Source organism: Oryza sativa, chromosome 1, assembly GCF_034140825.1.
Source record: "Oryza sativa Japonica Group chromosome 1, ASM3414082v1".
In the NCBI taxonomy this organism is placed as follows: Eukaryota; Viridiplantae; Streptophyta; class Magnoliopsida; order Poales; family Poaceae; genus Oryza; species Oryza sativa.
The window spans coordinates 20,111,010-20,134,082 of record NC_089035.1 but is presented as its reverse complement, the minus strand read 5'-3'; the positions used below and the strand labels follow the sequence as shown (position 1 = coordinate 20,134,082).

At 48.9% G+C, this 23,073-nt stretch overlaps 2 protein-coding genes and 2 long non-coding RNA genes across 4 annotated transcripts; all 4 read left to right on the top strand.

Annotated features, from left to right (window-relative positions):
* The first annotated feature begins 255 nt into the window (after nucleotides 1-255).
* Nucleotides 256-3,461, top strand: LOC136355362 (proline-rich receptor-like protein kinase PERK14). Its single transcript, XM_066307870.1, has 4 exons — nucleotides 256-321; nucleotides 441-1,347; nucleotides 1,899-2,008; nucleotides 3,280-3,461. The coding sequence occupies exons 1-3, from the start codon at nucleotides 256-258 to the stop codon at nucleotides 1,904-1,906; spliced, it is 981 nt and encodes a 326-aa protein (XP_066163967.1). The 3' UTR covers nucleotides 1,907-2,008; nucleotides 3,280-3,461.
* Nucleotides 3,462-7,126: 3,665 nt separating this feature from the next.
* Nucleotides 7,127-10,332, top strand: LOC136355360 (proline-rich receptor-like protein kinase PERK14). The gene is made up of 4 exons (XM_066307869.1): nucleotides 7,127-7,192; nucleotides 7,312-8,218; nucleotides 8,770-8,879; nucleotides 10,151-10,332. The coding sequence occupies exons 1-3, from the start codon at nucleotides 7,127-7,129 to the stop codon at nucleotides 8,775-8,777; spliced, it is 981 nt and encodes a 326-aa protein (XP_066163966.1). The 3' UTR covers nucleotides 8,778-8,879; nucleotides 10,151-10,332.
* Nucleotides 10,333-12,930: 2,598 nt separating this feature from the next.
* LOC136351812 (uncharacterized) lies at nucleotides 12,931-14,665 on the top strand. Its single transcript, XR_010735037.1, has 2 exons — nucleotides 12,931-14,142; nucleotides 14,286-14,665. It is a non-coding gene; the product is annotated as an uncharacterized lncRNA (long non-coding RNA).
* A 758-nt stretch (nucleotides 14,666-15,423) lies between these two features.
* LOC107275287 (uncharacterized) lies at nucleotides 15,424-16,634 on the top strand. The gene is made up of 2 exons (XR_010735033.1): nucleotides 15,424-16,047; nucleotides 16,190-16,634. It is a non-coding gene; the product is annotated as an uncharacterized lncRNA (long non-coding RNA).
* Nucleotides 16,635-23,073: the final 6,439 nt, after the last annotated feature.

The window sequence follows — 23,073 nt, the reverse complement described above, 5'->3', positions numbered from 1 at the left end:
CCCCCGAGCCGCTCCCCTCCCGCACGTGCCGCGCGCGTGCGCGCGCTGACGCCGCCGCCCGACCGCGTGGGGCCCGCGCGTCAGGCGGGCGTCGTCCCCTTCCTCCCGCCCGGCCGTCCTCTCTCCCTCTCCCGAGCGAGCCCTAGCGCCATTCCTCCTCTAAATCCGCTCTATTCAAGCCGGCTCTTACCAAATTGATTAGGGGCAATTAATCCCCATTGATTCCTCTTCGATTTCCCCCGTTTTCCCCCTTGAATGCCGCCCCCAATCGCCGGGAACGCTCGCGTTTTCTCCGGCCACCAACCATTGCCGCCGGCCGTGGTTCTCGCCGCCGTTCCGACCTCCCCCGTGGCCGGTTCCCTCTCCTCTCCTATAAAATAGAACCCCCTCTTTGCGTTCTACCGTTTTGGTCTCCTCCCAAGCTCTCCCGTGGTCTCTAGCCACCTCCCCACCGTCGCCCTCTCTCTCCCACGTTGCCGGCCGGCCTCCAGCCGCCTCTCCCTCCTCACCGGAGCATCGTCCGGCCGCGCCGTCGCCTCCTCCAGCATCGCAGCTGCCCCCTCTCCCTCGGCCTACCCTCCGTTTCGCGCGGTGACCGCCGGAGGCGCGTTCCCGCCGTCGTCCTCCTCTTTCCTTCGCGCCGGCCGCCTCCAGCCGCCTCTATCTCCCTGCCTGAGCGCCGGTCGACGTCGCCACCACCTTCCTCGGCTCCACGACGCCGCTCTCATCCCCGGCACCACCTCCTCCTCGCCCGAACTTCGCCGGAACGCCGTCGTCTCCGCGCCGGCCTCTCCTTCCTCCTCGTCGGCTCGTCGCCCCGCTGCACCACCACCATCACCAACGTCGTAGCGGCGTGTTCCACGCTGTCCCCTCCTCCTCTCAGCCGCTGCTGCCTGCCATCATCGTCGTCTCCGATCGTTCTCGTCATCGACGTCCCGTCGGTCGCCCGGCTCGTCGTCTCGCGGCGCCGCCTCCGTCATCGTCATCGCAGCGGCGTGTCCCACGTCGTCCTCGTCTCCGTGCAGCCGCTGCCGGCTGTCCTCGTCGCCTCCTCGCCGGTCCCGGTCGTCGTCGTCGTCGTCGTCCTCTCGTCGTTCCCGGTCGTCGTGGCGTTCGTCCCTCCGTCGAGCCGTTCTCGTCCGTCGTCCGCGTTCGTCAAGCGAGCCGCTGCAGCCCCGTCCTCGTCTCCGCCCTCGGCTCCGCGTCGTCAAGCCCCGTGCCGGCCGCGTCTCGCCTTCGTCCAAGGATCGCCGCCGAAGCCGTCCCCTCGCCGTTCGTCTCCGTTGTGCCCGTCTGTCTCCGCCGCGCCCGTTCGTCGTTGTCGTTCCCACGCCTCGTCGCGTGGTGGTAAGGATCCGTCCTCTCGCTTCCCCGCCCTCGTCCTTTCGGCGTCGCCCCGTACCCGTTGTGCGGTCGTCGACCCCGGTACCCGTGTACCGGTGTCGGTAGTCGTTCACGTGTGCGGGTGGTGACCGTGTAGTGTCCGTGTTTGTGTGCCCGCTTGGTAGCCGCGTGGTTTCCACGTGTGCAGTCCGTGTGGTGTCCAGTGGAGTCCGTTTGTCGGCCACTCGCCTCGGTTGACACACGGGATCCGCTTCCGTCGACCCGTGGACCGTCTCTGTGCACTCGGTCTACCGCGGTCCTTTAGGTTGACATGTGGGGTCCGCATGTCAACGGCGCAGCCTTCCTGTCTTTTCCAGGCTAGCGCTTACACATGTTTTATAGTTGCAAAACCTAATTACAATAATCCGCAAATCTCCATATAACAGCATTAAACTTCGGATGATCATATCTTGGTCATACGAACTCTGAATCGACCCGTTCAAGTCTCCTAATGTTTGCTATAACCTAAAGAACCCTGTGCTTTGTTTTTATGTATTGTTATTGCTTCTTTATAGGCTTGTAGCTTTGCTTGTGTGCTTCGCGTAGCTTTCGTCGTTCCGGAGGTTCCCGAAGCGTGGTTCGTGGTCGTCGCCGAAGGATCGGAAGTCCGTTCTCTCTGAGCAAGGCAAGTCACATCATCCTTGAACATATTGAATCCCAGTTTGTAAAATTATGTTGATTTAAATTATTGCATTACCGCTTTATTTAAATTCCCGCGTTATCACTGTTTTATCTAGCCATGCCCAATTACCTTTGTTATGACCTTATTATTGTTATTGTTATTATTATTACCTTGTTCACCCTAGAATAAATAAAACCCCAACTAGTGGGTACTCTGTTCATGGTTCCACTAGTATAAATTTAGGTAGATGCTTCGCTGAATAATTAGGCAACATTAGGTGGTTTTATAACTTTAGACTTTGGGAATTCTCATATCATTTGGACACTATGGAATTATTGGTTTGTGGTGGAATTGGACATACACCTCTCTTCCTCTTTCAAAACCCCTAAAACCTGTTTTCGGTGGGGTTTGGGTGCATGCCAGTTATGGGAAGTAGCACCCCGGCCACTATAAGGACTAAAGCTCGGGCCTCTGTTGCAAAGCACTACCGTACTTCCACATGTCTAATGGGTAAGGCTTAGTTTGTGGCTCAGTCTAGTCATAAACAAAAGTACACGGATTGGAGATGGATGAAGTCGGGCGTCGATGGACATTCTCCAGGGCAAATGAAGGCTACACGAGCTGCGGCTCGGTAGTCGAGATGTCATACGGCGGAGGGTTGGTGCCCAATGCTAGGGGCTCAGTTCTGCCTGCCTGTCCCGGGTATCCCGGCCGTAGGTAGGATTGGGTCGGTACTCTTGTCTAAGGCTAGGATGGGTTGGAAACTATGTCACATCTTTACGACGGGTTCCAAGGCCATGGAATGCGGAGTAAAGATGTGTCTTGTGGGTAAAGATGTACACCTCTGATCAGAGTAAATCTATTCGAATAGCCGAGCCCTCGGATATGGGCAAGCCTAGCAATGTACCCAAGTCAGTGTTTTAATTCTTAAAATTTGCTCAACAACTAAAATATGGAATGGTTGGCCTGGGTTGGCTTGGGACGAGCTGGGACCCAGGGTCGGGTTGCCAGTTCGGTCTGAATCATCGTAGGCCTTGGGTTAAGGCAGGTTCGTGAGGGTTCACGGCCTTGTTTAATAATACTGTGTAGCTCTAGGATCGTCTTTATAAAATAGCTTTGGGCAACTAAGTGACTTATAAATGCTGCTTTTCTGCAAAAGCTTAATCCCTATATTATTACTCCTTGTACCCCCTTGCATTAACCATGCATCTGCCGGTGTGACTTGCTGAGTACTGTGGTTGTACTCATTCTTGCTCAATCTTTCCCCTCTTCAGTAAGAGAAGCTTTGGAGAAGATGTCTTAGGTGGAGTCCTGGCTTATACCCCAGTTGAGCGCCTGTGAAGATGGAGCCGTAGGCCCGCTAGTCCGCTGCTGTTTATTTTTGATTGTCAGGCCTGAAGCGCCTTTGTAATAATGTAAATATTATCGATGTAATAAAGATGTGTCTTTTATATCATGTTTGTATGGTGTACCCCGGCTTTTCCTGGGACGGGGATTAATACACTAGCGTTCGGGAAAAGGCAATTTTCCCGGTCGCGACAAGCTGGTATCAGAGCCATCTCGACTGTAGGATAAGCCAAATGGATAAAACCTAAGGACATATTTTATAAATAAAATTATTTGCGAAAGTTCCTCTTTTTCTCCTTCTCCTAATGCTATTTGCAAAAGGTTTACTCTTTTCTTTCTTCGGATTTCAACTAAGTACTAGATGGTCAGCTTTGCGAAGAAGAAGATGTCGTCAGTTGTTTGCCGAAGCTCCGGAAGACTGCAGGATCCGCTAGCGAAGCGAAGGAAGCAGTGAAGCCAGCTGTGAAGCAGGAGTGAAGATCTTGGAGAACCCGTCGCAGAACCTAAGCCACCCTCTAGTGTTTCGTTTGTCGTGTGTTTCCTTGCTTGTGTGTGTAGCGCGTGGTTTGCATCGGTGGGTGGTGATGTAACCATGCTAGGTTGTTTGCTTAATCAACTTGCAGAATAAGCAAAACACACAACACATCAACAAAAAGAGTTAGTTCCTTTAAGGTCCTGTCCCTAGCTCTGGTCTATTCTTTCCTTGTATGCTTCCTCTCTCAACCCCTACCTTGTGACAGATGGATAACACTGGTAACAAAGGCTATGGGAATGATGGATCCGATGACTCAAGAACCCAAGCCAATGGGAATGAGAAAAGCATCAACGAAACCTCACCAGAGCTAATCCAAGTTGTGGTTAACCAAACCAACATGTTGGCAACAGCCTTTCAACTCTTACAGAATCGGAACAACCCAGCAGGGGCAACCAACGTTCAAGTACCTACAGTCCAGCAACAGTGCAAGTTATCAGAATTTCTCAAAACGGGGCCTCCAACCTTTGCCATGGCCGTCGATCCTATGGAAGCCAGTGATTGGTTGCGCACAGTCGAGAAGAAGCTAGGGTTGATTCAGTGCACCGACCAGGAGCGGGTTGGCTTCGCAACTCATCAGTTGGTTGGACCGGCTTCAGAGTGGTGGGATAGCTACGAAGCATCACGGCCAGAAGGACATACCATCACCTGGAACGAGTTTTCATCTGTATTCAAGAGATCACATGTTCCCGCAGGAATGATCACACTAAGAAAACGAGAGTTTCGCTACCTGAAGCAAGGAGATTTGACCGTCACAGAGTACCTGCATGAGTTCTATCGTTTGGCTCACTATGCACCAGAAGATGTGGAAACGGATGAAGACAAACAAGAGAAGTTTCTCCAGGGGTTAAAAGATGAGCTTGCAGTGCAACTACTTCTAGAGGATTATGAAGATTTTGAGAAACTTGTGGACAAAGCCATGCAACTCGAAAGTGAGCATAATCGGATGACGAACTGCAAGAGAAGGATTGTCAACATCCCAGTATTTCCAGGTGGTAACCAAAGACAGCGCACTGAGCCACTTCAGATCACCGGATCTCCTGTTGTGCATCAAGAGTTCCTGCCCCAAGAAGATGAATGCAATGCAGACAACAACACTAGCAATACTAATAATGATGATACCACCAACAACCATGGTTCTTGCCCCATTAGTGACCACTCGAATAAAGCGTGCAATGTCGGTAGCATTCGCCAAGATGTCAACGATAGTATCAATGTTGGAACCCAGAATGACAACCTTAGCAATTTTGACACTGAGAAAGACTCCAATGGTGATAGCAACGATGGTACCGCTGATGCCAATGTTAGCAAGGGTTTCCAACCACCAATTCCAACTCCAAGTCACAATGATCATCCCCAGATGGACAGCTCAGCAAAGAAGACGTTGATTTGTTACAACTGCAAAGAACCAGGTCATTTCTCCAGAGATTGTCCACAGCCGAAGCGTAACCTGCGCCATCACTCCGGCCATTATGCAAGAAGAAGACAGGTCACTCGCCTTGTGGTCACTGGAGCAAACGCCGTACCTGTGAGGCCTCATGTTAATTCTAACCCATAGAGGAAACAATGTACCGATGTTAAGCACCTTCCCTTTTTGTTTAAGACAGTGCCTTGTATTCATGTAATATGGGAGAAATTGGTAATAAAAACAAGTTCTAAGAGGATTCTTTTGGAAGATGCGGATATGTGATCATGTGTATAATTGTTTACTGACAAAGGAGACCTAGGGTCTCGTGCCAGAGGAACTATATTCTAACCTCGAACTAATAACCAACCTGAGGATGGAAAAGAAAATCAAGCGATTAACCAAAGAGACATTTGTTGGGATTAAGAATTTCAGATGTGTCTTTTTCGGATCAAAGACAAAGACAGTCAGTACAGCTTTTGGCAAAACACTTGAAGGTTTCACTGAAAGGCAGCAGACCAAAGGACCGCATCGTCACCAAAAGCATCCACAACTCTTGGAGTGAAGAGTACTTGGTTGACAAAGTTCAAAAGGTTATTGATAGAAGATACCAGCAAAGGTGTTTATTATCGGGCAAAGAAGTAGGTCGAAAGGTGATTGATAAGAGAAATCTAAAAAGAATACGTCAGGGCTGAATGTGTAAGGGAATACTTTGAATGCTAAATGATGACAAGCATGGTATCTTAGTAATGACGAGCTGATCTCGACGCATGACATGAAGTGGGTAACTTGTATGAGGTTGACTCCAAAGATATGAACTATGCAAAGTTCTGGAACTGAAGCCCTATCTTCAAGTGCCGCAACCCAGTCGAAGTCAGCTAAAGGTTCAACCAGGGACAAGTCAGGTGAAGAGAAGATTCCATCTGCAACAGGAGATCGAGCCAAGCAGTCCAGAGTGAAGAAGTTTTGTTAGGCAAGTTTGTTATAGAAGACGGAGCGGAAGAAGTCAGACAAGAAGAGAAGACCGCCCAACCTATCTTCTTGCTAGCCTCCTCGAATCTCGGGGACGAGATTCTTGTAAGGGGGGTGGATTTGTCACGTCCTGATAAATTCATCCCGAAATAAAAATCATTCGCTAAAAGGCATAATAGAATTAATTAAAATGCGAAAAGAAATTGGCAAACACTAAAATACGTACAAGAAAAATTCCAACGTGGCCCGGAGAATTTTTGTTAAATTCTCCTTGGTCTAAAAAGAGCCCTCAAATTTTACTTGAATTTTCAGAGCACCGGAAATAATTATTAAGCAACAACAACCTTGATCAAAGTTTATTAAAAAGAAAAGCTAAAAATCCCTCCTCTTCCTCCTTTGGGCCAAGCCCAGTTCAAAGTCTCCCTCTCCTCCCTCTCTTTCTCTCCTTCTCTCCCTCCTCCTCTTGGGCCTCCTCCCCTCTCGGCCCAGCTCCCTCCTCCCTCTCTCTCCCGGGCTGCCTCTTCCCCCCCCCTCCCCTCCCGGCCTGCCCGGCCCAAGCCGCCTCTCCCTCCTCTCTTCCTGGGCCGGCCGCCGGCCCAAGCCGCCCCAGCCCCCGAGCCGCTCCCCTCCCGCACGTGCCGCGCGCGTGCGCGCGCTGACGCCGCCGCCCGACCGCGTGGGGCCCGCGCGTCAGGCGGGCGTCGTCCCCTTCCTCCCGCCCGGCCGTCCTCTCTCCCTCTCCCGAGCGAGCCCTAGCGCCATTCCTCCTCTAAATCCGCTCTATTCAAGCCGGCTCTTACCAAATTGATTAGGGGCAATTAATCCCCATTGATTCCTCTTCGATTTCCCCCGTTTTCCCCCTTGAATGCCGCCCCCAATCGCCGGGAACGCTCGCGTTTTCTCCGGCCACCAACCATTGCCGCCGGCCGTGGTTCTCGCCGCCGTTCCGACCTCCCCCGTGGCCGGTTCCCTCTCCTCTCCTATAAAATAGAACCCCCTCTTTGCGTTCTACCGTTTTGGTCTCCTCCCAAGCTCTCCCGTGGTCTCTAGCCACCTCCCCACCGTCGCCCTCTCTCTCCCACGTTGCCGGCCGGCCTCCAGCCGCCTCTCCCTCCTCACCGGAGCATCGTCCGGCCGCGCCGTCGCCTCCTCCAGCATCGCAGCTGCCCCCTCTCCCTCGGCCTACCCTCCGTTTCGCGCGGTGACCGCCGGAGGCGCGTTCCCGCCGTCGTCCTCCTCTTTCCTTCGCGCCGGCCGCCTCCAGCCGCCTCTATCTCCCTGCCTGAGCGCCGGTCGACGTCGCCACCACCTTCCTCGGCTCCACGACGCCGCTCTCATCCCCGGCACCACCTCCTCCTCGCCCGAACTTCGCCGGAACGCCGTCGTCTCCGCGCCGGCCTCTCCTTCCTCCTCGTCGGCTCGTCGCCCCGCTGCACCACCACCATCACCAACGTCGTAGCGGCGTGTTCCACGCTGTCCCCTCCTCCTCTCAGCCGCTGCTGCCTGCCATCATCGTCGTCTCCGATCGTTCTCGTCATCGACGTCCCGTCGGTCGCCCGGCTCGTCGTCTCGCGGCGCCGCCTCCGTCATCGTCATCGCAGCGGCGTGTCCCACGTCGTCCTCGTCTCCGTGCAGCCGCTGCCGGCTGTCCTCGTCGCCTCCTCGCCGGTCCCGGTCGTCGTCGTCGTCGTCGTCCTCTCGTCGTTCCCGGTCGTCGTGGCGTTCGTCCCTCCGTCGAGCCGTTCTCGTCCGTCGTCCGCGTTCGTCAAGCGAGCCGCTGCAGCCCCGTCCTCGTCTCCGCCCTCGGCTCCGCGTCGTCAAGCCCCGTGCCGGCCGCGTCTCGCCTTCGTCCAAGGATCGCCGCCGAAGCCGTCCCCTCGCCGTTCGTCTCCGTTGTGCCCGTCTGTCTCCGCCGCGCCCGTTCGTCGTTGTCGTTCCCACGCCTCGTCGCGTGGTGGTAAGGATCCGTCCTCTCGCTTCCCCGCCCTCGTCCTTTCGGCGTCGCCCCGTACCCGTTGTGCGGTCGTCGACCCCGGTACCCGTGTACCGGTGTCGGTAGTCGTTCACGTGTGCGGGTGGTGACCGTGTAGTGTCCGTGTTTGTGTGCCCGCTTGGTAGCCGCGTGGTTTCCACGTGTGCAGTCCGTGTGGTGTCCAGTGGAGTCCGTTTGTCGGCCACTCGCCTCGGTTGACACACGGGATCCGCTTCCGTCGACCCGTGGACCGTCTCTGTGCACTCGGTCTACCGCGGTCCTTTAGGTTGACATGTGGGGTCCGCATGTCAACGGCGCAGCCTTCCTGTCTTTTCCAGGCTAGCGCTTACACATGTTTTATAGTTGCAAAACCTAATTACAATAATCCGCAAATCTCCATATAACAGCATTAAACTTCGGATGATCATATCTTGGTCATACGAACTCTGAATCGACCCGTTCAAGTCTCCTAATGTTTGCTATAACCTAAAGAACCCTGTGCTTTGTTTTTATGTATTGTTATTGCTTCTTTATAGGCTTGTAGCTTTGCTTGTGTGCTTCGCGTAGCTTTCGTCGTTCCGGAGGTTCCCGAAGCGTGGTTCGTGGTCGTCGCCGAAGGATCGGAAGTCCGTTCTCTCTGAGCAAGGCAAGTCACATCATCCTTGAACATATTGAATCCCAGTTTGTAAAATTATGTTGATTTAAATTATTGCATTACCGCTTTATTTAAATTCCCGCGTTATCACTGTTTTATCTAGCCATGCCCAATTACCTTTGTTATGACCTTATTATTGTTATTGTTATTATTATTACCTTGTTCACCCTAGAATAAATAAAACCCCAACTAGTGGGTACTCTGTTCATGGTTCCACTAGTATAAATTTAGGTAGATGCTTCGCTGAATAATTAGGCAACATTAGGTGGTTTTATAACTTTAGACTTTGGGAATTCTCATATCATTTGGACACTATGGAATTATTGGTTTGTGGTGGAATTGGACATACACCTCTCTTCCTCTTTCAAAACCCCTAAAACCTGTTTTCGGTGGGGTTTGGGTGCATGCCAGTTATGGGAAGTAGCACCCCGGCCACTATAAGGACTAAAGCTCGGGCCTCTGTTGCAAAGCACTACCGTACTTCCACATGTCTAATGGGTAAGGCTTAGTTTGTGGCTCAGTCTAGTCATAAACAAAAGTACACGGATTGGAGATGGATGAAGTCGGGCGTCGATGGACATTCTCCAGGGCAAATGAAGGCTACACGAGCTGCGGCTCGGTAGTCGAGATGTCATACGGCGGAGGGTTGGTGCCCAATGCTAGGGGCTCAGTTCTGCCTGCCTGTCCCGGGTATCCCGGCCGTAGGTAGGATTGGGTCGGTACTCTTGTCTAAGGCTAGGATGGGTTGGAAACTATGTCACATCTTTACGACGGGTTCCAAGGCCATGGAATGCGGAGTAAAGATGTGTCTTGTGGGTAAAGATGTACACCTCTGATCAGAGTAAATCTATTCGAATAGCCGAGCCCTCGGATATGGGCAAGCCTAGCAATGTACCCAAGTCAGTGTTTTAATTCTTAAAATTTGCTCAACAACTAAAATATGGAATGGTTGGCCTGGGTTGGCTTGGGACGAGCTGGGACCCAGGGTCGGGTTGCCAGTTCGGTCTGAATCATCGTAGGCCTTGGGTTAAGGCAGGTTCGTGAGGGTTCACGGCCTTGTTTAATAATACTGTGTAGCTCTAGGATCGTCTTTATAAAATAGCTTTGGGCAACTAAGTGACTTATAAATGCTGCTTTTCTGCAAAAGCTTAATCCCTATATTATTACTCCTTGTACCCCCTTGCATTAACCATGCATCTGCCGGTGTGACTTGCTGAGTACTGTGGTTGTACTCATTCTTGCTCAATCTTTCCCCTCTTCAGTAAGAGAAGCTTTGGAGAAGATGTCTTAGGTGGAGTCCTGGCTTATACCCCAGTTGAGCGCCTGTGAAGATGGAGCCGTAGGCCCGCTAGTCCGCTGCTGTTTATTTTTGATTGTCAGGCCTGAAGCGCCTTTGTAATAATGTAAATATTATCGATGTAATAAAGATGTGTCTTTTATATCATGTTTGTATGGTGTACCCCGGCTTTTCCTGGGACGGGGATTAATACACTAGCGTTCGGGAAAAGGCAATTTTCCCGGTCGCGACAGCTATTGCCAATAGACAATTTTGACTATGACAGAAGGACAAGCTATATGCTCAGGGGCTCATCAACTCAAGCGTGAGGATTATATCTCCAATTTGGACTTGTTCCGGATACATTCCACATGGATTCATAGTCATGAGTCTATTTTCTATGCTCAAAGACTGGACCAATTATTATTCCCCGTAAGGGCTATCAACCGAATACTTGCGCCAGTCGGGATTCAATTATTATATTTATTTTGGAGTATCCCATAAGGGATAATCATTCAGATCAGAAGCTATTCATATGAGCTACACTTGGTCTATATTACCCGGAAGATTTATTACTCGGGAGCATGTTACATGCGTCATCCTTTAAAGGGTGTCGAAGGCATATTTTTTGGCCTAGGCCTAATATGTCTGCAGCCCATATTTTCAGGTGTGGCCTGTCACGTTCTTTTAGGGACTTAGGCACTTTTTGCTTAGGCCAAAGTGCGCGTGATCAAGTGCCCAATACCTTAAAATCCTTTTATACCGCAGTTACTCAACTTTTTAGGAGTTGGTACAATGCATCTTAAAAGGTGTCAAACAGTAAAGCTTTATATAGCTGGCCCGCTGACTTTTTTATATAGTCATGGTGCTGTTTGGGTTTTTAAGCAATTGATTGAATACAATATCATTGCTTTTTGCTACGTAAGTGTGCATTTTTATTGACCAATATTATGGCTTAGGCTGATTATATATTGTGATCATTTTTCAGGCGGTTGGTAAATCCTTTATGAGTTTATTTACTCGGATTTTATACCACATATGCCATATATTTCCAGGTGTGGTGGAACCATGTGTCTTCTAGGGACTTAAGCACATCTGTTAAAGCAGTATGCGCATGGCGTATGCCCAATACTTTGGAAATTTCTTTATTCACAACATACAAGCTTCTTTATAGCTATTTTGCTATGTGAATTTTCAATAATGTAGCCAACTTTAGGTTACACTCATCATATTTTACAAAGCAGTCGGTATATCACTTGGATCATATTATTCAGGGATTCACACCGCATATGCTACATATTAATATTAAGTCGCTTGGTTGACTATAATTATCAAAACCACTCGGTTGGTTGGATTATTTATTCCTTGACTATATGTTTGGTTTGTTCGATTAACCACATAGTCGGGGGTTACACTTATTAGGTGCATCTAGTCGATGCACCTGACTATATTTTTCAGCCCTCCACAGTCTTCAGATTTGGTAAAAGTACTCGGGAGACCATGACGAAGATGATTGAAGCACTCGGCTTTGGAGTAATCTAGTTCGAGAGAAGGTTATCTTTCCGACTGTGAAGGTCTCAGGGGCTACTGTGGAGATTATGGGTACCCCATACCCACACGGCATGGTTATCCGACTAGTTATAGGGGATAACTTATATCTATGTAATATGTAACAGATCATGACTTGGGTGTTACGTTTCCTTGTATATTACGGAACGGCCTAAAGTCCTGATTTAGGAAACCGATACCGTATTGGTTAAGGTTTCTATCTTGTAATCCTGCCCCCCACCCTATATAAGGTGGGCAGGAGGCCCTCTAGGGGGCATGAGACAACTAGATCGTCAGATCTATAATACACCCGGCGGATTCAATTCCCCAAACAGGAGTAGGGTATTACCTCTCATTGAGAGGGCCTGAACCTGTCTAAATCCTTTGTCTCCACATCCATCCACTTTTAGGTCTCGTGCGCTACCCCGTTTTATTATTGCCGAATTCATGTTTCGACAATCTCCTTTGCTGGGAGAACACCGTGCGCCACCATCTCCTTCAAGTTCTCCTCCGTCACGTCGGATGGCGCCCATTGGCTTTCAAAGCTTTCCTTTTCTTCCGCCATCGATTCGATCCGAATGAGCTGATTTGGTTCAAGGGATGGCTGGGGAGAGATGTGGAATCGAAGCGGTGGGATGCGTGGAGGATTTTTTTGTGGACTTTTGGAAGTGGATTGGGGCGGAATGGCGAACCCTAGTTTCGCCGGCGCAGTTCTGTACTGTAGCAAGGAATGGGGGAAATGGCGAGAGTTCCGGCGGGGAAGACGAAGCGTTGCTTAGACTTCGGGTTTTTTTGTTAAGGGTTTCGGGGGTGCTAATGGGCCTAGGCCTAAACAGTACTTCAGCCCAATATTATTAACAGCGTGGCCCGTTATGCTCCTTAGGGACTTAGGCATTTTTGCTTTGGCAATTTATGCTCGCAATGGTGTGGCCCAATGCTGATAAAATCCTTTTTAATGCGGTTATATAATTCTTTGGAATTATTACAATGCAAATTAAAAGGTACCCGACAGAAAAGTGTTATACTATTTTTGTAAGCTTTTTTAGGCTGCAAAAGCTGTCTGGGTTGATTTGAGATGACTGGTTTTTACAATGGTTATTCTCTTGGCGTGTTGTATGCCTATTTTAATTATGGTAATTAATAAGTCTAATAGCTTAGGCTATGACTCTTACCATAATTTTTATAACATTTGATGGATTATCTTCAGAGTTTTTACTCGGATTCCTGTTGAATATGTTCATTTGAGAACCTTTTAGAGTGTTATTCACTCGGATTCTTTTTACTATGACTAGAAAGCAGTCGGCTGAATGTCTTGTTGGACACCGCATATGCTTTTGTCATATGATGCATGATTATGCAATTATTTTGTTCTTGACTACATGTTTAGTTTTTTAACTAATCATATAGTCGGGGGCTACACCTAATTAGGTGCATCTATTCGATGCACCATGTTTTTTATTTTTCGCCTTTTACCGTCTTCGTTTTTGTTACTCGGAAGGCCTCAGCAGGAAAAATTGAAGCACTCGGATTATCATTCTTGAGCAAGTTACTTGACTGCAAAGGTCTCTGGGGCTACTGTGGAGATTATGGATACCCCATATCTACACGGCGGTTATATTTAGACTAGATATAGGATACCGAATATAGATAGAATATCTTTATTGTATCTCGGGTTTGTTTCTTAACTTGTACGACAAGGAAATACCCGGAGATTTAGTCGGTTACGATTGTATTTTATCTGTAACTCATATTTTGTTACGGATATGAGTTATACCATTGTAATACGGACACCTCCCCCTATATAAGGAGGGGTCCGAGTCCTTCTTGGGACATGTTCTTTCTTGGAGATCATACATTCAATAATACACTCGGCGGATTCATCCCCGGACAGGAGTATGGTATTACTTCTTGAATAAGAAGGCCTGAACCTGTATAAATCCTTTGTCTCCAAACCCATCCACTTTTCTAACTTGATAGCCACCCCCTTTTAGTATTGCCGAAATTTTGTTTCGACACTGCCCGCCTCGCCGTGGGGCATCGGCCGACTGCCGTGGTGCGCCAGTGCCGTTGCCGGCCTGCCGCCTGTCGGAGGAGCGGGCCAAGGAGACCATCTACGTCCAGGTTTATTTGGTTGCTTCGTCGCTCGTCTCGTCTGCTCTACATCTCTCTCAGATTCGATCCTATGGTCACGCTATTGTTGTTGTGTTTCTTTCTTTCCGGTTGGGGGAGGAGAAGATGGAGAGGGAGAGGATGGAGTCCACGATTCTCCCGCGGCTGGCGCTGCTGCTGGAGCACGCTGAGAGGACGATCCCTCCTGAGCAGAAGCAGCTGAGAACAGACATGGAGCAGTGGGCTTGCAGGCTTCGCTCCGCCTTCTACGACATCGAGGACATCTTGGACCTCGCTGATTACAACCGCCTCGAGAACAAGGTTAATTAATTTCCCACTTTGATTTCCAATTAGGCATAGTTCTATTAGAATTTTTTAGTGATAGCTAGCTCCACTAACCACTATTATTTGGTAGAATCAATCTATATTTTTCATTTTCTCATTTGACATACCCTTTTAATCAGTCTCAGCCTCCAACGAGAAGATGAAAAGTGTAGATTGACCGGGCAAATGCTTGTGATAGTTAACGAAATTTGTAGTCAGTTTTACATGTGGTAGAACAATATGAAGTATAAAATGTTGCGTTTACTACTGGTTATGAAGCGAGCATCTTCGGCCCATCTAGTTTTTAATCCTGCGTCCGCCACTGCATGCATCGCGCCGCCCATCGCCTCCGCACCGTCCCCACCACGCGCCCTACTACATGCGCTGTTGCAACAAATCACCCACATATTACGGAAACCCTCTATTAAGGGAATCCGTTTTATTTTTTTTCCACTAACAATGTTTAAACAAGTATACTCGTGATATTTCACTATATATATGGATTAAATGTTGGAGTGAATCCAGTCGGTTCCAATGGAGTAGTAGTGACACCATCCTCCTATAATCATGGATCCGCCCCTGGATGGTAGCAAGGAATCCGAAGCTCATCCCGGTTGCTTGTGTCACCGATCTTATCTGCCAAATCAGAGAATCGTCAATCCAAAAGCGATGTATCATTTATTACATTAATCACGTGCTCAAGTTACCCCTAAGGGCACCCACAATGGTTATCTATAAGCTCTCTATAAGAAATCCATGTCAGCATATTTTCCTACTTGGAAGATATTAAATGAAGAGAGAGAGCAAAGCTATCTACTAACATAGAGATAGTCTATAGAGAAAAACGAGGCAATGCATAAGAGAGCTATAGATAACCATGTAGACATACTGTTGAGGTGATTTACTATTAATCTAGTCTATTGCTGAGATGTACATGTTTTATAGATAGCACCTTACTTTACCATTGTGGGTGCTCTAATTTCTACACTGTCCTTTAGACTATTCAGTATACATAGTACATCCTAGGTAAGAGTACTGTGTAATTAAAAAAAATATCAACGGACTTTTCTTTTTTTTTTTTTGAGAGCATCAACGGACTTCTTTGTAAACAGCGTACACGGAATAACAAGTGGACAAAGAGCAATTCAAGACAAGATGGTGATTTGGCTGACTGCTACACTAATTGGGATGATTTTTTTGAAAAGCGACATGATTGGATTAGCTTGGTCAAGATACTCGCTGAGCTATCATATATAGGAAGAATAAAGTCTTTCTCACAGCCTCTCTGCTTCTCTCTTGAACCCTCTCTCGCCTGCTACAGAAAAAATCCCCTTTCTCGACCCCTCTTCCTCCTCGATTCCGGCGGACTCGTCACCGGCGGCGGGAGGAAGAGGGGTCGTCCCCCTCCCCTAGTTTAGTACAGTAGTCGGGCTAATCTCGTTAGGTCGGGTTCTTCCCGTTCTTTTCTCGTTGGTGCGGTATGGAAGCTGGAGACGGCGGCTGCGACGTGGATGCAGCTTGTGACGGCGATGGCGACGCGGAAACGACCCGAGACGATGGCGACAGCGCGGATCCGGTCCGCGGCGGTGGCGGCGGCTTGGAGGCGGTCCACGGAGGCGGTAGCTGCTCGGATGCGGTTCACGGCGGCGACTTGGTTGCGGTCCACGGAGGCGGCGGCTGTGCGGTTGCGACCCGCGGTCGAGGCGGCGGCTGCGGCTGCGCGGCTGCTGCCCGTGGCGGCGGCGGCTGCACGGATGCTGCTCGCGGCGGCGGCGCCTGCGAGGTTGCGGCTCGCGGCGGCGGCAGCTGCGCCGTTGCTCCTCGCGGCGGCGGTGCTGTGCCAATGCGGCCTGCGACGACCGCTGTGGTGCGGATGCGACCTGCAGTGCTGGCGTGGATGCGGTATGGATGGTCTCCTCTTCTTCAATCCTCTCCATCGTGTTACCAAGACAGCGAATTCTTCGCCACCATCTTTGGATTGAGTCATTGGTTGGCTGGATTTGGGGAAGTTCTTCCTCTTTGTCTCACAGCACTAACCATGCAGGGTTTATCGTTTCGGGTTGAGCACAGATTGGATTTGCAATCTTGGTTTGCAGGATTACAGTATGAGCTCCTCAGATTCAACGATGAACTCCGTGGAAATCTTTTGCGGAGTCCGGTGATGCTTACACCAAAATCTACGGCTTCGCAGCAAACCTCTCATATGTGTCGTTTCCGTGGAGGCAACCGTAGGGGCTTTCCGGTTTGTCAAGCGGAGTGCACATCAATATAGGCCCTCGGATGCAGTCGTCGCGGCATTGCCGTAGTACCCTGTGGATTTGCTCCATTGCTGCTTAGTTTCATTAGGAAGTTTGCTTCCTTTTTTCAGCTGACCTCTCTTGTTAAAGATGGTCCAACTCTTATGTTTATCCTGGGTGATGTTTCGGGAATTCAATTCCCCTAAACGCTGTCTTTTAATAAAGTGTGATGTGTTTTCAAAAAAAAAAAAAGTCTTTCTCACAAACTAAGCTATGACCTGCACTCAAAAAAAAATAAAAACTAAGCTATGACCATTATTGGCAAAACATAGGATGGTCTAGTTGCATAAAAAACTCACCAACTTGGACGGCCATATGTTAGACTATTTGTCATTTTTTCAGACGATTACGTATACATGAAAGAAGCCCCCGCTTGAATGGGTGAATGCTAATGCTGATGGGGCATTTATAACTTTGAACAGGCAAGGTGTAGTTGGTGTGGTACCGATTGATAGAAGGCTCCTTTATCAGTGGTGCTTGATAATTTCTACCGTCAGTTAAGAATGCTTGTTTTCCTGATCTAATAGCGTGCAAGAGGGCGATAGAACTAGTCTAATGGTGGTGGTGTAGCGAGAATGCTGCAGGATAGGACAACATATCAGTACAAAGTTCTCAAAGAACAACTTCTCTCTTTAGGAAACAAAGGTTGGATGGGTTCGACACTACTAGAAAAATGATTTTTAGCGACGTTGACCTTTTATTTTTTCCCGCGGGTATGACTTTCGGAGCCAAATGGCCGCCTACGAAAATATAAACCGGTGAAGCTTACCGTTCGTCTACGAAAATCAATTTTTCCAGGCGGACCACTTAAGAGATCCACCAGTGAAAATGCATTTATTTTCGTAGGCGGACCTCTTAAGTGGTCCATCTAGAAAAATACTCCCTCCGTCCAAGTTTGATCGTCATATTTCAAAAAATTGTATTTTCAATTTTGATCGTCACATTTGCAGTCGGCAGCCGTTCCATCTCGTCCGATGCGCTGGCCGTTCCTATTCGCGTGCGAAATTAATCAGGTTGCGCGCGGACGCCTCGGGAGCAGTCTAAAAAAGCTTGTTGCATGCATGCAAAATTAATGGCAATCACAGTTAGCTACAGATCATTGGTTCCGTCGTGCATGCATGGGCCATTATGATTAGATAGATGTAAGTGCAATAATGAGTAGATTAGAAAGATGATAAGTGCGTTTCCTGTCATTGGTCTGTGTGTCAAGCCAAAATATGACGATCAAACTTGAACGGAGGGAGTATGATTTTTGCAGGCGGAACCTTATGTGGTCCGCCTGCAAAAATAATGCCTACCTAAAAAATCTAAGTCCTAACCCCATCCTTATCTTCTCTCCCATTTTATCCTCTCCAGCACCACTCATTTTTCCTTCTCTCTCTCATTTCTGGCTCCCTCCCCTCCCCTCCCCTTCCTTCCCTCCCCTCCCAGATCCGTCGGAGGGGAGGGGCGGCGGCGGCGGCGTGGGTGGAGGGGGTCTTCGGCAGCGAGGAGGCGAGGCATGGCCGAGCGAGGAGGAGGCGGCGGCGCAGGTGGAGGGGGTCATCGGTAACGAGGAGGCGAGGCATGACCGAGCGAGGAGGCGGCGGCACGGGCGGAGGGGGTCATTGGCAGCGAGGAGGCAAGGCACAAACGACGAGGAGCCGACAGCGAGGGCGGAGGGGGTCATCGGTAGCGGCGTGGGCGGAGGGCGTCGGCCGCACGATGATGACGGCACCTACCGCGCACGCGACGACGACGACTACCGCCGGCCGCATTGCTACCCCTCCCCTCTCCTCTCCTCCCAGATTCGGTGGAGGAGAGGGGCGTCGGTGGAGATGCAGGCGGAGGGGTCGATGGCGGCGCGGGTGGAGGGGAAGGGCGTCGGCGGCAGCGCAGCCGGAGGGGATGTGCGGCTCCCTCCCTCTCCTCTCCCTCAGCTCTACTCTCCTCCGCCGTCGGCCGCGAGGACGACGACAGCCGCCGCAGGAAGAGGGGGAGCCAGCTGGCGGCGCTCACCTCTAGCAGCAGCGGCGAACGGAGCAGGAGAGCCATCGAGGGGAGGGGGAGGCCGGCGGCGGCGCCGATGGCGGTGTTTGTTTTTTGTTGACTGGAAATATTTTCGTAGGCGGGTGGATTTACCGCCTATGAAAATAGATGCCGCCTGCAAATACATTTTTTCTAGTAGTGCGACAAACGGTGAATCATGTTCACTTCCTATCTTCAGTCTTAAATTTGATCTGAGACATCTTGCCAAACAAAATTGGATCGCTCAAACAAAATTCGATGGCTCCTTAACTGGCACCTCTGAAGAACGTGTTCTTCCTGCGTCTTTCATTTTAAATTTCATTTGATCTAATCCATGGCCAGATAACATACATCATCATTAAATAGATAAATCAAACTCACCGAACTTTATGAGTAGAATGATTTCTTCTTTGTCATCTTATCAACCGAATTAACAAATCCAACATGCACGATTTTCACATCCTTAGACAACTAAGCTTGTAGTATTTCAAGAAATTCATCGTTGTGTTGAATCACTAAAAAAATTGTTACCATGGCACTTGCTTTTTTTTTTTTGATGCTGATTTGTATATATCCCATTATATTCATCCATAGATTTTGGATATATATTGTAGTGCCAAGCAGTCCCGCTGATCTCACCAATGAAATTTGATGATATCCCACCAATCAATCAATCAATCAATCTATCTATCTATATATCTATCTATCTATATCAATCTATCAATCAATCTATCTATTTATACTCTATATTTTCTACTAATTGGGCACTTCCTAGGAGGTCTCACGTTAATTAGAAAAATCCGAGCGTTGATTGATTAAATCATATCATTATGACCCTTAGATTTCATTAAAGTAAATGTGTGCCTTTTATTCACTTAAGGTGGTTAGCACCCACCTTTTTATCCTTAAAGTCCATCCAAATAGCCATAGAATTTGCTATATCTCAATCTATCTTTATCGGTCCAGTAAAATTCTCATCGCCATATCTGTGTTTCCACAACGGCGCCTGCGTCGTGTTCTCAACTGAAAATAATTTCTGTTTGCATGGCGTCACCGTGTCTGCATGGCCGCTGCAGCCATTGCTCCTGATAATCATCAGTTGATTCATGTGAATTGATCTGAAATTTTTGCTGGACTAGTGGTTGTCGACAATTCCACAACACGCATGGGTGAGCAAGCTTCTCGAATTTCATTTCCGGGTGGAGTACAAAGCCAAGCCGTCAAAATAATGTCGCTGATGCCTTGTCCTGCTGCGATGCCGATACTGTGCCGCAGGCTATAGCACTTTTCGCCCCCTAATTTGAGTTGTTCGACCTACTCTGAGCGGAGAATGGTGTTCCGGGAGCAACTACATGCTGGTACAATGGAGGGGCCTTGGGGGGAGATTGATAGCCTCCTAACATTTGGTGGGAAGATATACTTGCCGCTAGATTCGGTACACCTCCACACTGTCGTTGCAGCAGCCCACAATACCGGCCATGAAGGGATACAGAAGACACTGCATCGTGTAAAGGCAGATTTACATACACCTCGCTTGCGCGCGATGGTCCAAGAGTTTGTGCAAGTCAATACGGTTTGCCAGAAGAACAAAGTGGAACATTTGCACCCCGCTGGCTCGCTACAACCTTTGCCGATTATGACCGAAGTCTGGGCGAACATCTCTATGGATTTCATGGAAGGATTTCCCAAGGTTCATGGTGAATCAGTGATTTTGTCGGTTGTTGATCGCTTTTGTAAGTACACACATTTCATCGCGCTTGGGCACCCTTATTCTGCTTCAGTAGCTGTCGCTTTCTTTGATGATATCATCCATCTGCATGGCATTCCGGTGTCGATTGTCGGTGACCGAGATCCGGTTTTTACAGGCCACTTTTGGCAAGAACTTATCGTCTAGCAAATGTTTTTACAGGCCACTTTTGGCAAGAACTTATCGTCTAGCAAATGTGCAGCTGCACATGAGTTCAGCTTTTCATCCGCAGTCGGACGGGCAAACAGAGGCAGTAAACAAGGCAATTGCTATGTATCGACGTTGTTTAGTTGGTGATCGTCCTCGCAAGTGGCTTCAGTCGCTTCCGTGGGCAGAATTTTGTTACAATACTTCCGTTCAGTCATCGCTGAAGGAGACACCTTTCAAAGTTGTCTATGGCAGGGATCACCCAACAATTCAATCATATGAGCCAGGTACAGCCAAGGTGGCGGCCCTAGATCAGTTATGTGTAATTGGGATGATTTTTTGGCTGATATTCGTGATCGATTGGAACAAGCTCAACAGGTTTATAAGAAATACTATGACGCCAAGCACCGTGACTTGGTCTTCCATACTGGAGATTGTGTGTGGTTGCGATTGCTTCGGCGTTCTGCGGTCTCTCTGGGAGTGCCTTCCCGTTCTAAGCTTAATCCTAAGTTTTATGGGCCTTATCAAGTGCTTGCGCGGACCGGAGATGTTGATTACAAGCTGCGGCTGCCTGCTGGTTCTCTATTGCATGATGTTTTTCACGTCAGTCTACTGAAACCATTTTGTGGTGATCCGCCTCTTCGACACCCCCACTGCCACTCTTAGATCATGGGCGTGTGGTGCCTCAGGTGGCTGCGATTGTGTGAGCTCGAGTGTGTCGTGGCATTCGTAAAATTTTGGTGCAATGGGTTGATTTGCCAGTAGAAGAGGCGTCTTAGGTTTCTATGGATGAATTTCGCCGTGTGTATCCATCATTTCAGCTCGAGGACGAGCTGCTTCACAAGGAGGGGAGAGATGTCATGTGGGGGGACATTCCATATCATCGACGATCTCGGCAGCAGGCGCACGGTGTCGAAGGAGCGAGTTCCTTAATCTTTTCGGTTTTGGTTTGTTATAGATAAGCCTTTTAGTTTGGTAGCTGTTTGTTTGGCTAAGAGTTAGAGTTTATTCAAAGAGATGTAATCGTTAAGGAGGAATTAAGAAAGAGTTAAATCAATCTCTAATCTCCTATATTTGTTTTCTCCCTCGGTTCTCTTCTTCCTCCTTGCGTGCCCTCTTTCTCTACTGCACATTTCTTTCTTTCTTCTATACTAATTCATCACCATACCTCGCCAATCACGACAGTGGAGGCTGCGGCCTCGTTCGTTCCATCCGTATAATCGTCAGCCATTGCCTAGCTGTGACACAAGATATACATCTTAAGATTAAGGCTGAGGGAAGCCTGGATCCTGGCCCACCCCGGGACCCGGGCCCACCTTTGCCCTTGTATGTCTCACCTCTTGCCTCAAGAAGAGTGTCGAGACGTACAAGATTTATGTCTTCAGAAAATGTACGAAGGGGAGCCTGAATCCCAGACCAGCTTGGGATCCGGGGCCCCCTATGTCCTTGTAGGGGACCAGCTTGGGAGGAGCCTCGAGACGTATAAAATCTAAATCTTAAAATTATAGGCAAAGAGAGCCGGTGTCCCAGCCTGGTCTGGGACCCGGGCCCTCCTATACCCGTGTGAGATGCATCTCTTTCCTTGAGGAGAGCGTCAAGACAAATAAGATATACATATTTCCTACTTTTCGTCAAAGACATCTTCGAGAACCTCGCTTTCAGGGACGCGGGGACACGACCAGAAGGCTTTGTTGAGTAGTGAACGTGCCCCTCTGCCAACTGTGGGCAAACGTTCACTGCCATAAATGAAATAGGTTTATGGGGGGAAACTCCAAGTGGCCTGGGGTTGAAAAGATGTGGCAAAGACACTAACGCTGAGTCATTAGGGACAACCAGAGTCTGGACACGCATCGCGCATGCCTTGTGACACCCGATTTCGCCAACTGGGCAAAATAGGAGCTGTGGCGCTGTCTCAGGTAGGTTGGGGATCGCCAGGCCCATCATGTGCCATGTGGTGCGCAGGGTAGAAACCCAACTAACCCAGACCAGTGCCGGGAGAGCCCGGGGCAACTTTTCACATATTTTTGGTAGGTTTCTCGAGAATAATGGTTTGATTGGTTTATGCCCCTCAATGAGAGGTAATATCTTACTCCTTTTTGGGGATTGTATCCGCTGGGTATTGTATTGATCTAACGATCTAGTAGTTCTTATGCCCTTGGAGGGCTCCCTGCCCACCTAGCTGAATACGGTATCAGTTTCCTAATCTATTACATGGTAGGTTGGGGGACAGGGTTACAAAGTGGAAAAACTAGTTGAATATGGTATCAGTTTCCTAATCTATTACATGGTAGTATTTAACAGGGACTCTAGGCCCTGCCGTAGAACAAAAGGCAATTCTATGACAGTATCCTACACTATTACATAATATATGGACTTGGCCCACTCCTATCTCTAGTAGAATATAGAGGCCATGTGGGTACCTGGTATCCATATTTTCCACAGTAGCCCCCAAGACCTTCATAGCCGAGTTCCAGTCTTCGTGGTTCATGATCAATACTGAGTGCTTCATCTTCCTGAAGGCTTCCCGAGTGCTTACTTCTTGAATCCTCATTTTGATATCTTGCAAAGAAGCTGTGGAGGGCTTGTCAAATAGATTAAATAAATAGGTGTATCGAATAGATGAATAAGCAGGTGTATCGAATAGATGCACCTAATAGGTGTAGCCCTGACTATGTGTTTATTTGGGAAACAACTAAGGCCTCATTTGGCACAGCTCTAGCTCCCAACTCC